The 13,093-nt window shown below is 36.1% G+C and overlaps 1 protein-coding gene across 1 annotated transcript; it reads right to left on the bottom strand.

Annotated features, from left to right (window-relative positions):
* Positions 1 to 3,418: 3,418 nt before the first annotated feature.
* Positions 3,419 to 12,585, bottom strand: PGM (phosphoglucomutase). The gene is made up of 23 exons (XM_078589842.1): positions 12,300 to 12,585; positions 12,163 to 12,228; positions 12,033 to 12,077; positions 11,823 to 11,915; positions 11,587 to 11,639; positions 11,398 to 11,449; positions 11,249 to 11,317; positions 10,819 to 10,887; positions 9,964 to 10,086; positions 9,816 to 9,868; positions 9,374 to 9,452; positions 9,111 to 9,175; positions 8,973 to 9,040; positions 8,224 to 8,342; positions 8,070 to 8,144; positions 7,882 to 7,997; positions 6,055 to 6,196; positions 5,872 to 5,953; positions 5,252 to 5,298; positions 5,087 to 5,164; positions 4,912 to 5,017; positions 4,389 to 4,478; positions 3,419 to 3,701 (listed from the first exon to the last, which is right to left on the bottom strand). The coding sequence occupies exons 1-22, from the start codon at positions 12,546 to 12,548 to the stop codon at positions 4,411 to 4,413; spliced, it is 1,917 nt and encodes a 638-aa protein (XP_078445968.1). The 5' UTR covers positions 12,549 to 12,585; the 3' UTR covers positions 3,419 to 3,701; positions 4,389 to 4,410.
* Positions 12,586 to 13,093: the final 508 nt, after the last annotated feature.

Here is a 13,093-nt window from a genome sequence, read left to right as displayed (position 1 = left end):
ACGTGCACTGTCAAGAATACATTATATTAATGAATATGGAACCAGAGATGAAATGTATGATTGGCTTTCCGGCCACATATATTTCCATCATTAACACCCAAAGTTCATCAATTAGTACTATTTCCAATCAATGGCTATCTTCAATAATTCACTAAGTCAGGTCCTGTATCCATTTACTTCATTATATGCATCATACTCCGCACTCTAATGAATATGTTCTATTAATGACCATGGAATGACATATGGAATGTATGATTGGCTTGCCGGACACATATATTTCCATCAAGCATCACATAGAAAGACAACCACATATTTTACTATGCAAAGGGACTCGCCGACCCAATGGTCTGTTCTCAATTCGGATTCAATATAGATCAACTATGTTGACTGATATTTTCAAATTATTTGACAATAGACATACTTCATATTGATTACAATAGAAAACTTCAATCCCTAAAATCTACACTACAGACTTTGAGCATGTTCGATCATTATACTAACCGACTCATCACGATGTTAAAGATTGGATCATATTAAAAATTAGTGTTTTCCTGCCCGATAGTCGTTTAATAACTGATATTGAAGAATACCCTATTCAGTCTGTTTTTTTATTTGATATCATGTTCTCAAGTCATACATAGGATCTATACTAAACACTTTCACAATGTATGATATCAAGATGAATGTCAAAGGATGAAGATGTTGCTAGATGTCGATATCTAGACATCAAATTTGATATTTTTACATATGACAAATACTCCTATCCTGGATGTTGACGAGTGGACATCTATTTATACAATGAAATGTTATCCCAATACAATAAAGAAACAATTGCATTTTGTGGTTGGGAGTCTAGTTACCCCAAGGGATTCATGTAGCACAGTATAATTCTGACTTGTTGAATGAAGAATTTTGATATATTGACATGTACTATGAACAGAATGGTTTGGGTGATGGTGATTTGCAGCCGGCAACACCATAGTATCTATCTCTATCTCTATCCCTATTCATGATGTTTATTCTTGGTATACTAATCCTTCCAACATTCGATGATGTTGTGTCAAACTTGGAGGGAAATATTAAACCTATTCGGTCATTTGAATATCATTGTGATTTTACCGACTAATTGATTCACAAATAGTGTGTATAATGCAGAATGCAGAATGCATAATGCAGATGCAACATTGTAGAAGAGGAAAATGATTTATTCACTGTACCTATCAAGTTTCAATCAATAACATGGCTCAGAACACAGATGCAAAACACCTCCATGGATTAATCCCAATGCAGAACTGAACTCCTGAAATAAGAACTCAAACTCCGCGAATAGCTCCTGAAAATTGTACTCCACAAACTCCACGGAAAGCTCCTGAAAATTAAAACAGTGGTTCCCGACTCTCCGAGTTGGCAAGAAGAGCAGACAAGAATGTCTTCATTTTTTGTTTTCATATTTGAACATTGGATCTGATACAATCCGATCCGAACACAATATTTGAATCAAATATTTTGATCCGAACATTGGGCTAGTTCAAATAATTTGATCTGATCCCGATGTGAAGATCAAGTACGAATCGAATATCAACTCGGTATGCTCAAGGTTTGGATTCAATTGTTCGAATGCCTGATCTGATCCAACATTGGAATGATCAGTTTGAATCCCCGATCCGTATACCACACCATCATGAGATGTATTCTGACCTGATTCTCCTCAAAATATTTGGTGAAAGGTCTGGAGTTAAAATTTCCCCTCATCTGTTCAAGGCATTTCAGTGTCAGATTAGTATTTACCTCAGCTAGACTCGAGCTTATTTTACAATTAATTAGCCTTTACATGATACATGACTTGTACCTAGGTCTATCAATCATCTCTCTACCCTAAGCTTCCTAGATCCTGTTATGGCCATGACTGTGACCTTGACCTCGTCTGCATCATTTGCCTTGTTGGCAGCTGGATTCCCCTCTTCTTACTTCATCGATACAGAAATCACCTTTATCTGTGAAATTTTATAGACCTAATTGCCTCCTCTGAGATGAGCGTTCAAGTTGTGTAGCTGTTTCATAGATGAGATGATAGAGTCAAACCAAGAAAGTGTAACTCAGATAATCTTGGTGATCATCTTAAAATCCCCAAATTTCTCCAAGGGTTCTTAGATCCTTCACAATCCAAGAGAGAATCCCAGACAAGCTCGCAATTTCCTCATCTTCATTCACCTGGAATGCTTGAAACTACCTAATCAAGTACAATGATCCAGCTTGCTTGACTCTATCAACCCCATTTGTTTGTAATGTGTAATGCTTACTAGTTTCACTACCTGAGTTTACAAAGTTGTTTTTCCTCCTTATTCTCAGTCCAACTTTTATTGTCTGTATATTCATGAGAAGAAAATAACAAAGTAATATTTAATAATGAAGAGAAATGAAAATTTCAAGCTCACCAGAGTGGGATTATCTATTTTTTAATTTTTAAGGAGGTACTTATTTCCTAATATTTGGATGGATGTGTTGCTGAAATCTGGTTCGATAGAGATTATCCTCGCCATTGGCATTTGTGTATTTATTTTCCCACGTGTGAGAAAAATTGACCTGGGTGAAAAAAACTAGAAAATTAACTGAGAGGATCTGAGAAAAATAATTAGTACTAAGATCTAGTCAGAACATATATAAAATACTGTGACACGTATCTCTCCTAGGGATAGAAAATTTGTAAGATTCACCTTCTTAGGTAATTTCCTTAACTTAGAAACCAACAGATGTAAAATCAGATTCTTGCCGGAGCTCAGATTACAAGTCCGAAATATTATCATAATTCTTGGTTTGGATCAAGTGAATAGTAAATTGTGGTAACTCCAAAGTTTGAACAAAGATTATCTGAAATATTTGGAAATTCAGCAAATAAATTATTCAAACCAGTAGATTTTGACCCCGTAACATGCTTATGATTATTTCTTCCATTTTTTTACGCAAAATAATGAATTTCTCAGAGGAGAGATTTTTCATGTGTTTCACAATAAATCAAGATGAATTTTTATAGGTTTGGCAATATCATCTACTTATCATAAAATAATATTCACATGGATGTTTTATAATGATACGACTAATAGAACACGACTAAAAGCTACGAGTCCTTTACCTCTTATTAATCCCCAATTTTTTCTTTATTGTCTTTCCATGTCAAAGTAGATGTCATATGCTTTCAAAAACAAAGTAAATGTCAATCACCCGTTCATAACATGATTTGGTATTTAACTTGTACAAATCCATGAACTTGATTGAAGCGCACTGATATATTTAGATTCAAATTGTCAGAATAATCTATGGATGAATTCAAAACTTAAAAATCTGTATGGTTACGAGAGTAAAGAATAGCAAAAGTCATCAGAGGTATTTTCAATACTTTGTAAATGAAAATTCAAATAAATTGAAAATCGAATGATATTTTCTTAATTTCAACCGTCTAGAAATAGTCATGTCATTTCTCTGGCAAAAATAAACAATTTGGAGCTCATCAGCACTCGGAATTCGGATTAAGACAAACAAAACTAAATAATACAAGCCACACAGAGATCTTACTAAAAACTCATGAATGTAAATGGACTTCATCGGCTCTGGGAATGATGTATCTTATGATGTTTCTTACCGCCCACCTCGAGTTAATAAATATCAAACTCATCAGCTCCCGGAATGCATTGCATCATTAAACCCTAAAAATAAAGAGGGTGGACCAAGGTTATGACCTATCCAAAGCTAGCCTATCTCAGGAACATGCGATTGGCAAGATAAAACACATTAGACATATCTTAATTTAATTTTCAACGTCATTAATAACCACAAAAATAAACATGTCTTTTGAGCTCTATTCTAGTCATACATGTTGGGATCGTAGGTGCATTCCCAAAATATATAAAAAAATATTGAATTCAACAAATTTGAAATTGTCGCTTTGCGACACTGAATAATTCATCTTACATTTGTTACACTCTGAGAAGGTCAACTAAATGCACAGTTGCAAAGAAAACATAATTTAAGAATATATTTCATTTATTGGATATTTTGATATTTTTATTAACTGCCACTTACTTTGTGCTGTTCTCTTGTCATTTAATCAGCTTTCAGCTCAAAGTTTTCTCAATACTGTGAACCAAGTTCAAATCCAATTGATTTTTTTCTCGAAGAAAGAGAGGAGATCACACAAGATCGGTGACCCTCCCCTTGTGACATGATGAGTCCATTAGGAAATCACACATGTGACTAAACAAGCATATGGAAGCAACATTGACACAAATAAATTAAATTTTCTCTTTTATTTATCATCTTATTTTAAAGGGCCCTTGATAGCAAGAACTTTGCTTTGAAAAACAAAAACAGAAGATGCTGGGCAAGAAGAAGACCTGCGTGATAAGATGAGCCTATTTATGTGATGACCGTGGGCTTGTCTCTTCCCGTGAACTCCTGAAGCTTGGATAGCGACAGCGCCAGGTCTAAAAATATTTAAAAACATTAAGGTTCGAATTTGAAAATAAACAATTAAAGTATACAAGTACTAAATATAAACTGTAACGCCATAAACTTATAAAATATAAAAATTATAAAGATAGAATAAACTAGAAAAATGGTAACAGATTAAGATGAAAATAATAAAAGGTTTTATTATTCAATATGAAATAAAATAAAATTATATTTATAAGCAAGAAAATGATTAAAAGATGGTTTAAATAAAGACAACTATTAATACCCACTCAATATTGATTAAAAAGGATAAAGAAAAAATCTTGGAATAGAAAATTTTAAGTATGTAGTACAAAATGTAAATTAAAATAGTAATAACACATAAATATTAAATTAAGGAAAAATATTAAATATTAAGATTAAAATATTTAAAATTAAAATACAAAAATATAAAAGGGAATATACCAATCAGCGGCTTGAGCGCCTCTTGCGCGTCCTGATCATGCTTGGTGGCATCCGGCTCAAACTGCTCCACGTAGATCCGAATCGTCGCACCCGCCGATCCGGTGCCCTGTCAAGAACAGACTGGCCCATTAGGCACATTGACCGATGAGTGGACTTTAGCAGATGACGGTTTTACCGAGAGCCGAAAGATGATCCTTGACCCATCAGAGAAAACGAACCGGATCCCTTGCTTGGATGCAACGCTTCCGTCCACCTGATTCGTCAAAATCAAAACATGCCACCCTGATCATGGTAGATCCAGATCATTGTAGGATAAAATCGGGATGAAGAAATAAATTACGGGGTCGGTGTAGGAGAAATCATCCGCAAACTGAAGAGTGTAGCCTCCTGAAACACAAGTTTTTTTTATGGCGTTAGAAAAACTGAATCATAATAAAATTGCATCTTTCAAACTCCCCAGTCTTCTTTGATCCATAAATAGCTCAAAACTCATTGAATGACTAAAAATGAACATCAAAGTAAAATACTAGTTTAAAGTAGTTTGATTGTTCTTTATTCATATGATGGTATATAATTATTTACACAAAATGCACAAATACTGATTAAGTATTAAAATTAAATCAAACCAAGAATACTAGTTTAAAACTATTTGGACTTCCGTGATCAATAAACTAATATGTTTGTTGCGCATGAATGAGACATGGAAAAAACAACTCATTTCCTCAACCAAAAATGTATTTCAGCGACAAGATTGAGACACTGAATAACATAAAACTCATTAAATAATTAAATCAACATAAAACTTATTTGATCTTTCTTGATCCATAAGACGGTATTTTAGTAGTACACAATTGAGAAAAGAAAAACACAAAAATTAAATGAATAAGAAAAATTCTAAATATATAGCAGTAAGTCAAAAGTTCCCTCAACGAAGACAGCTTTGCACTTATATGAACATACCGAGTTCTGAGCCAGGCTGGACCGAGGCGATGATCCCCCGGAGATGGCTTATCATCTGATTAGCACCTTCCGAATCACACTCCTTAAAGATTCAATTGAAATGATGTGGATTAATATTAATAATCTTACAATTCTCATATTTTGACTTCTACATCAGATTAATATGGTTGATTGAAATTATACCTCGTAATCGTATCTAGAGAAGAAGTTTCTGCCATATAAAGCCCAATGCTCTTTGACAATGTCAGCGACAGAGACCAGCTTCTCCCCTGGTTTCTTGTCTTTGTTACGGTGGGCTAGAATAGAGAGCCAAGCCAAAACGGCCCTGTGGATTAAAGGCAGATATTAGAATTATCGTGCCAAATTATTACGGCTATTTTTTTATATTCAAAAAACAATATAAGGGCCAAATAATAGAATTAAAAAGGTAATAATTACAGCGAAAGTTTGGTGTTTAGATTAAATTTAGACTCGATAGGTAAAATAGAGCAAAATGGCTAAGGGTCAAGCTTCAGTAATTGATTGTGTAAAGAGAGCAATATATTAGATGTTTTACCGAAATCCAAAATCCCAACACAATCATAATTTTTATTAATATACTGATATACTGTCCGTACTACGCTAGGCTCTCCAATAAGAAAAGGTAAAGGACCTATTTTCTCTAATTAATTGTGGAAATTAAAAAATTAAGTCGTATATTGAAAGAAAATCGGACACTACTCAAAATTGAAGAAGGGCCAAAGGATAGAAGAAGCATATAAAACCAGTAAATTTGGGTGTTTTTTTTTAGGATTTGGAAGTGTAATTATCCATCAAATGGTCTGACTAAGATTTTACGGAGTATTTTACTAGATTCAGTAAGTATTTCCAAGAACGTAAATAATGATGAGGGATCTAACTTGACGTAAGATTTCAGAAATTTTGATCAACATTTTTTTTGAAATTGAACGCAGGAAATTAAAGAGCATAACAGGGAAAACCGAAATGGTAAGGGATCTAGCTTCGTAATCAATTTCGGAAATTTGACATTAAGCTTAGATATTTTCAGCAAATGCGAAATCCAAGCAAACAAATAGCCTTCAAAAAGGTAAGAAACACAATCAAGCATAATCTCAACGTAGGAGCGACAAATAATCGAAGAAACTGACAAATCCAGCGAATTTGGGTATCAAAAATAAATCACTTACAGTTCTCACAGATATTTTTCAAGTTAATTTAAAATTTTAATTCAGAAAAGTAAATACCACAGGGAAAATGGAAACGTTGGGGTAGATAACTTCGATAATAAATTTTTTTTGAAAGTTATGACTTTGATAATAATCAAGAATGTGGATCTTTGTTGGTTCTTCAATCTCTAGGTTTTGAAGGCAATGACGAATTCATCATCGTCATCATCATACCCACATTTTTCCACCACCATCATCATCCATGGATGATGAGAGGACAATGATGATGACAATGATAATGACAATGATAATGAAAAAATCATCATTGATGACCGGATGACAAGGATAATGACAACAAAGGTGACAATGAAAACATTATCATCAGGGACTGGATGATGAGGATGATGGCTATCATGAATATGTCATCATCATTGTCCACTCGTCATTATCTTTGGCAACAATGGAACTTTACCACGAACCCACGCGCCCTTCCTCTTCTTCTGAGGATGGAGGAGTAATTCATCATCGTCTTCATCATACATATTTTACTTGAGCGAATGATGATGAAGTTAATGAATTTAACCACATCAGCCTCAACTCTAGCATCAATATTGGACCCGCTGGAAAAGTATTAACACAGATGTCACTCTGTATCCTCAGAAAAGATTCCCGTAAAAATCGTCAGACTAGCGAGTGATTCTTCAACAAGTTTAGATAACTCACAGCTCTAAGAAGAAGTCTAAACATATCTACACAATACATGTCTTTTGGTGGCCCTAAAATATGATTACTCCAAGAATAATATCAAGAATCAATTTCAAGAATAAGTGAGATCATATGTTACCATATTCCGTCTTTCTCCCGAATATGATCGGAGCCAGTGCCGAAGCTTTCTTCTCCGCAAATGGACAACTTCCCAGAGTCCATAAGATTCCCGAAGAACTTCCAGCCAGTTGGCACCTTAACAAAGAACAGTCTTTAAGAACAAGGGCACTCCGTAATACGTCTGAAGAATGAATTATTCAGCCACACCTCAAAGAAGGGAAGATTCATTTTGTCTGCAACTCTGTCTAAAGAGCCACTTGTTGGCATGGATCGAGCTAAACCCTAGAATAAAATCAGGAGATTTTCAGGTGATGTGTCCCAGTCGCAAGCGGATCTAAAAAAAATGGGCAAGTTTTCGCACATTAATTCCATTTTTGAAATAAGGGATGGATTCTTGGGCATTGGCTGCAATTAGGGCAACGGAGTCGGATGGCGTGACAAAAAAGTGGCTGCCAAGGATCATGTTACGGTCACCATCGCCTAAAAAACAGAATTAACTAAATTAATTGCGTAGAGAATAAATAAAATGAAATAGATATCTGTTAATGTAAATGTGTGATTTTCAAGGAATAGTAGCCATGATATAAAAACGAAATAGAAAAGTTACAAAAAAATTATGGTTGTGTCTTCTTGATGACAAGTAGACAATGACAATGATGAATCTCCATCACCCTCGTCTTCATCATCCTCATGGCTACTCCAATCCCAAACATGGATGATTTGGCGATTTGTCTTTGTCCACCAACCATTGTTTGGCTTTAACGCGAGGATGATGACTACAGAGATTTAGCGATTTGTACTTTTTCCTCCAAGTCATCCATACATAACGAATTCATCATCGTCTGCCAACAATGACCATAAGAGGGTCCTGCATATTTTATCTACGTAGTTATCGAATTGGTTATAGTTTCCCCAATGGACTCCCATATTTTCTCTTTAGTCTGTCAGCAACATGGCCTATTCAAGGTATATAAAGAAAAGAAGATTAATAAAATAACCAGGTATGAAATAGCGGTAATCCTCTGAGATTAACTTACATGAAAATTTCAAGCGTTTAACATTTAAAACATGCCTAAAATACTTTTAAAAATACTTCGCCTCCTCACATACCATCACTGGCTGCTCCCAAATCTGGCGCATTCTCACCATTCATAATGCTGACTAGTTCCTCGGCATATCTTTTGCATGGGGAAGAAGAATGAAAATTAGAATAATGAAGCCAAATAAAGCAGAAGTAATTACTCTTACGTAAGATTAGGGTCGGGATGTCCATGGCCAAAGTCCTCCAATGGAACGCCATTCAAGATGCATCCCTGTCAAAGATCACAACAGTCAGAAATCGAAATAAAAGTTCTTTAAAAGTATGGATTGTTTCGATATTTTTTGTATGGATTGTTTCGATATTTTTAGGTTTTAAAATGTAATAGATTTTTTGGTATATGCCACTACCTTAGGATTATGAAAAATATATTTCAGGTCAGTCAGATACTCGAAAGGATAATGGCAAGTACCGGATCAGCGCCCAGCCTATCTAAAAAAATAGGTTTGGCATATGCGCCAGTTACTGCATGCATGGCATCAAATACAAACCTACAAAATATTGAATGAGTGTCAGTTACGAAAAATTAGAAGGCTCAGAATCGAAAGACACTCAACATCAAAAAAAGAATAATATATTTCATCCATGCAGAACATAATTAGAGAGTGTGTTGTACATCATTAACGAAACACATTGATGAACGGAAAGAACTTGAGTAATGATGCATATAAGGAAAAATAAAAGTCAAAACTAGAATAAAAAGCTTAACAAGTGGATGAATAGTCAAAACTAGAATCAAAGAAAACTTGAAAACTTTAACAGAGATTCGGACATGACTTAGGTCTAAAAACGTAGAGGCATTATGTATTGAGGAATCTCAATAGAAAGTAGAAAAAACATATCCATCCACTAACCTAAAACCCGGCTTCGAGATGAGAGACTTGATAAGGTCAAGGTCGAACACACTCTGCAAACAGCATTTGGACAGAAGAAATCCAAGTCAAATAAGGGAAATAAACAATAAAAATTTTAATATCTCCAGAATATTAAATTTTGGCTCACCTCCATTAGATTCAAGTAATCAGAAACTGGATCGACGACTTCTACAGTGAATCTTCCATAATTCACCACTCCTAGTTGAGAGAGATCAACGTCTGGTATGTCTGCTACTTTGATCTCAGAGATCTACGTCGTTTCTCCCATTAAATTTCAAGTATATTATGGAATGAAAAGCACAAAAATCCACAAGTTCAGGCAATTTTTCAAAACAGTATGCAATTCCAATCCAATTCTCTCTATCAAGACTTCAAGGCATGAAATATAAATTTTGTCTCATTAGTACTCGCACTTCATCCAGTTTTTCACTACATTCTCATTTCGAGTGACAGAAAAAAAAATTATATCTTTCCTTTCAATTTGACTAATTCAAAAAAACATGCATGTATGGCTTGAATTCCTAGTTCTTGATATTCACTTAAAATATAACAAGACTACAGTGGATCCATCTAAGATATCTCACAACAGTAGATATGCCTTGATAAAAATCGAAAAAAAAGCCTAAAAATATTGCTGAACGCTGCAACATTCTATTTTGCACAAAAAATAATAAGACGATCAAAGTCAATTGAAGATAAAGTAATCATCAATAGTTTTAGACTATGCACGCACTTTCCTGATTTTTTTTCCAGGAGATAAATAGTCTTCAGTCTATGACATCAGAGACAGTTTCTAATACGGCTACTAGTGGAAAATATACTAGCTACAAACCAAAAGATTAACGAGCTTTCCATGTGGGTAGTTTGAAAACCCGTTTTCAGACAATAATCTTTTCGTCCAAGACTCCAAAGTCATTTTCCAGGAAGAGATAAAAAGACAATAAATTACTCCACTAATGAATAGATTCAGATAGTGGTATACATTCAGCGTGTTGGCATAAATCTTGTCCGTGATTGACTCTGGTGCAGGCTGCCCACTGCTATAGTTGAACTGAATATCATCACAGAAAACAAAATTAGTGGAGGAAAAAAACAAAATTCCTATCTATCTAATACTTAATAATCCATTGTCCTAACACAAATATTAAGATGAACCCAATCAACCACATCAAAATCCCCTGCTCCATAGACGCAATTCTTAGTTCATGCAGAACAACACGACATGGTAAACTAATCCCTATGGATATATAGAGAAAATTTTGAAAGCAAAAATGTGACCAAAAATTTAATCAGCTGGGATTTTCTGAAAAGACATGGGTGATTCGATTATGATATAACCAACATTTCCTGCTTAGTAAAAGATCCTAGGGTCTATTTCCTGGAAATATTCATAAATAAAAGTAAATATTCACCTTAATCCCCCAGTCATAGTCCGGACCCCCGGGATTATGGCTTGCACTCATGATAAAACCACCATTGGCCTGAGGCACTAAAAAGAAAATCAACCACACACAAACTCGTGATTATTTAAAAGTTGAAGAAGATGTAAAATTTTCCCTGCCTTTTGCTTTCTAATGACTGCAGAAACAGCAGGAGTTGACAACAAGCCATCCCTGAAAATTTTAAGTGTAACGTGTAAAGGAGAAATGACTAAACAGAGGGGATAATCCCCGACGTTGTTCTTTCCAGAACTAATCCGGCTTCAAATCTAAAGTCATTTAGTATTTATTAGTCACATTAACTGACAGACCTGCCAACGAGGATCTTTGCAACACCATTTCCCCCAGCGATTTTGATGATTATCTGAAATTAAACATGAATGTGTACATAGACAATTATTTTGATTCTCCGACAACATCAATCGGACGAAGAGAGAGAGAAAGGGGGATACTGTCAAGTGTTTCAAAGACGGCTTAAAAGATAACAGGAAATGGGTTCTTCGAGGAAGGAAAGTGAATTTCAATTGACGTAGCGGTAAACAGGAACCTGGGCAGCTTCACGGTTAAAATAGCGTCCATCGCCACCAAGAACTAGCACACCATCCTTGTAGTCTTCAGGAGCCAAAGAATCAAACAATGCCTGCGCAACACAGAGATCGCATGTCGAAGATGAGAAAGAAACATTTTTTATCTTCCACGTCAAGAGCCAGGTAGGGAAAATCAACAATGCGAGAGCAGAAAAAGGGGAAAAAAGAACCTGAATCCAGTTGCCCAGATAATTCTCTTGCTGGAAGACTTTAACCTTCACAGACAACCAACCAATTCAGAATCAAAACGTCATCCAGGCGACTAAACAGACAAAATTCGCGCAATTTAAGAAAAAAAACCTTCTTCCGGAGTCCGCTCGTCCCCGTCTTCTGCCCCTCATACGGCTTCGTAGGCACCGACACGATCTACACCCAAAAAATCATAAAAAAACACAGAAAATTTTTTAAAAAAAATCAAAGAAACACAGAGGCCATACCGGAAGCCCGTCGGTCTCCGTGACCGTGCCGGCCGCAGCAGACGCCATGATCGGGCTCGAAGAAGCCGAAGAACAAGGCGGAAATCTTCCATTCCGCAACGCCATCCGCGATCTCCGGCGAGGAAAAACGGATTGGAAAGACAAAGCATTGCGAGACGAAGCGATCGCCGCTGCGCTCATCCTTCTCAACGGCGCGGCCACGCCATGGCCGCTGACACAACACTCTGCCGTCTTCATCGCCATCGCCATCCTCTCTCGCGAGCTCAAGAGATCGCGAATTTGTGGAGGGTAACGGATATGCTTTTATAGCTCTCTTGGCGCGAATCCCCAGACATCCACGTGTCGCCACCTCAACCGTCTAGCGCCTAAATCGGGCCCCAGCGCTTTCCCAGGATTGCGGAAGGATGACGGATAACGGATGACTGGACGGCATCTGCCACACCCGACAGACACTACCAAGTCATTTCCATCATTAGTCATCCGTCACATAAAGATCAAAAGATCAAAACTGGTGCACAAATCACGGCCTGCAGCCTTCCGTTGTAGGATTGGACGACGGATGACTGTACCAAGTCATTTTCGTCAGTAGTCATCAGTCGTCAATCCAAGAAAGATCATAAGTGGGTTAGAGAGCGTAGCTGACGTTGGACGCACAGTTAGAAAATCGCCCTGTCCAGTCCTCCCGGGACGAATTTTCGTCCTGTCCCTCGTCCCGGACGAAAAAACCCATTTAATATTTTTAATATATTAATATAAATTTTTCTGAGTTTTTAGGGAATTACAGAGGAGAGAGA

Source organism: Wolffia australiana, chromosome 18 (genome assembly GCF_029677425.1).
Source record: "Wolffia australiana isolate 7733 chromosome 18, ASM2967742v1".
Lineage (NCBI taxonomy): Eukaryota > Viridiplantae > Streptophyta > Magnoliopsida > Alismatales > Araceae > Wolffia > Wolffia australiana.
This window is presented reverse-complemented; position numbering and strand designations above follow the sequence as displayed.

Bases quoted from the DNA above. Each gene is read 5' to 3' on its own strand.
- PGM (XM_078589842.1), bottom strand. From the start codon at position 12,548: ATGGCGATGGCGATGAAGACGGCAGAGTGTTGTGTCAGCGGCCATGGC. The intron at 8,343-8,972 runs GTATGTGAGGAG...TCTGTTTTTTAG, and splicing joins TTTGGGAGCAGCCAGTGATG to GCGATGGTGACCGTAACATG. The intron at 5,954-6,054 runs GTATAATTTCAA...TGAATCTTTAAG, and splicing joins TCTCTAGATACGATTACGAG to GAGTGTGATTCGGAAGGTGC.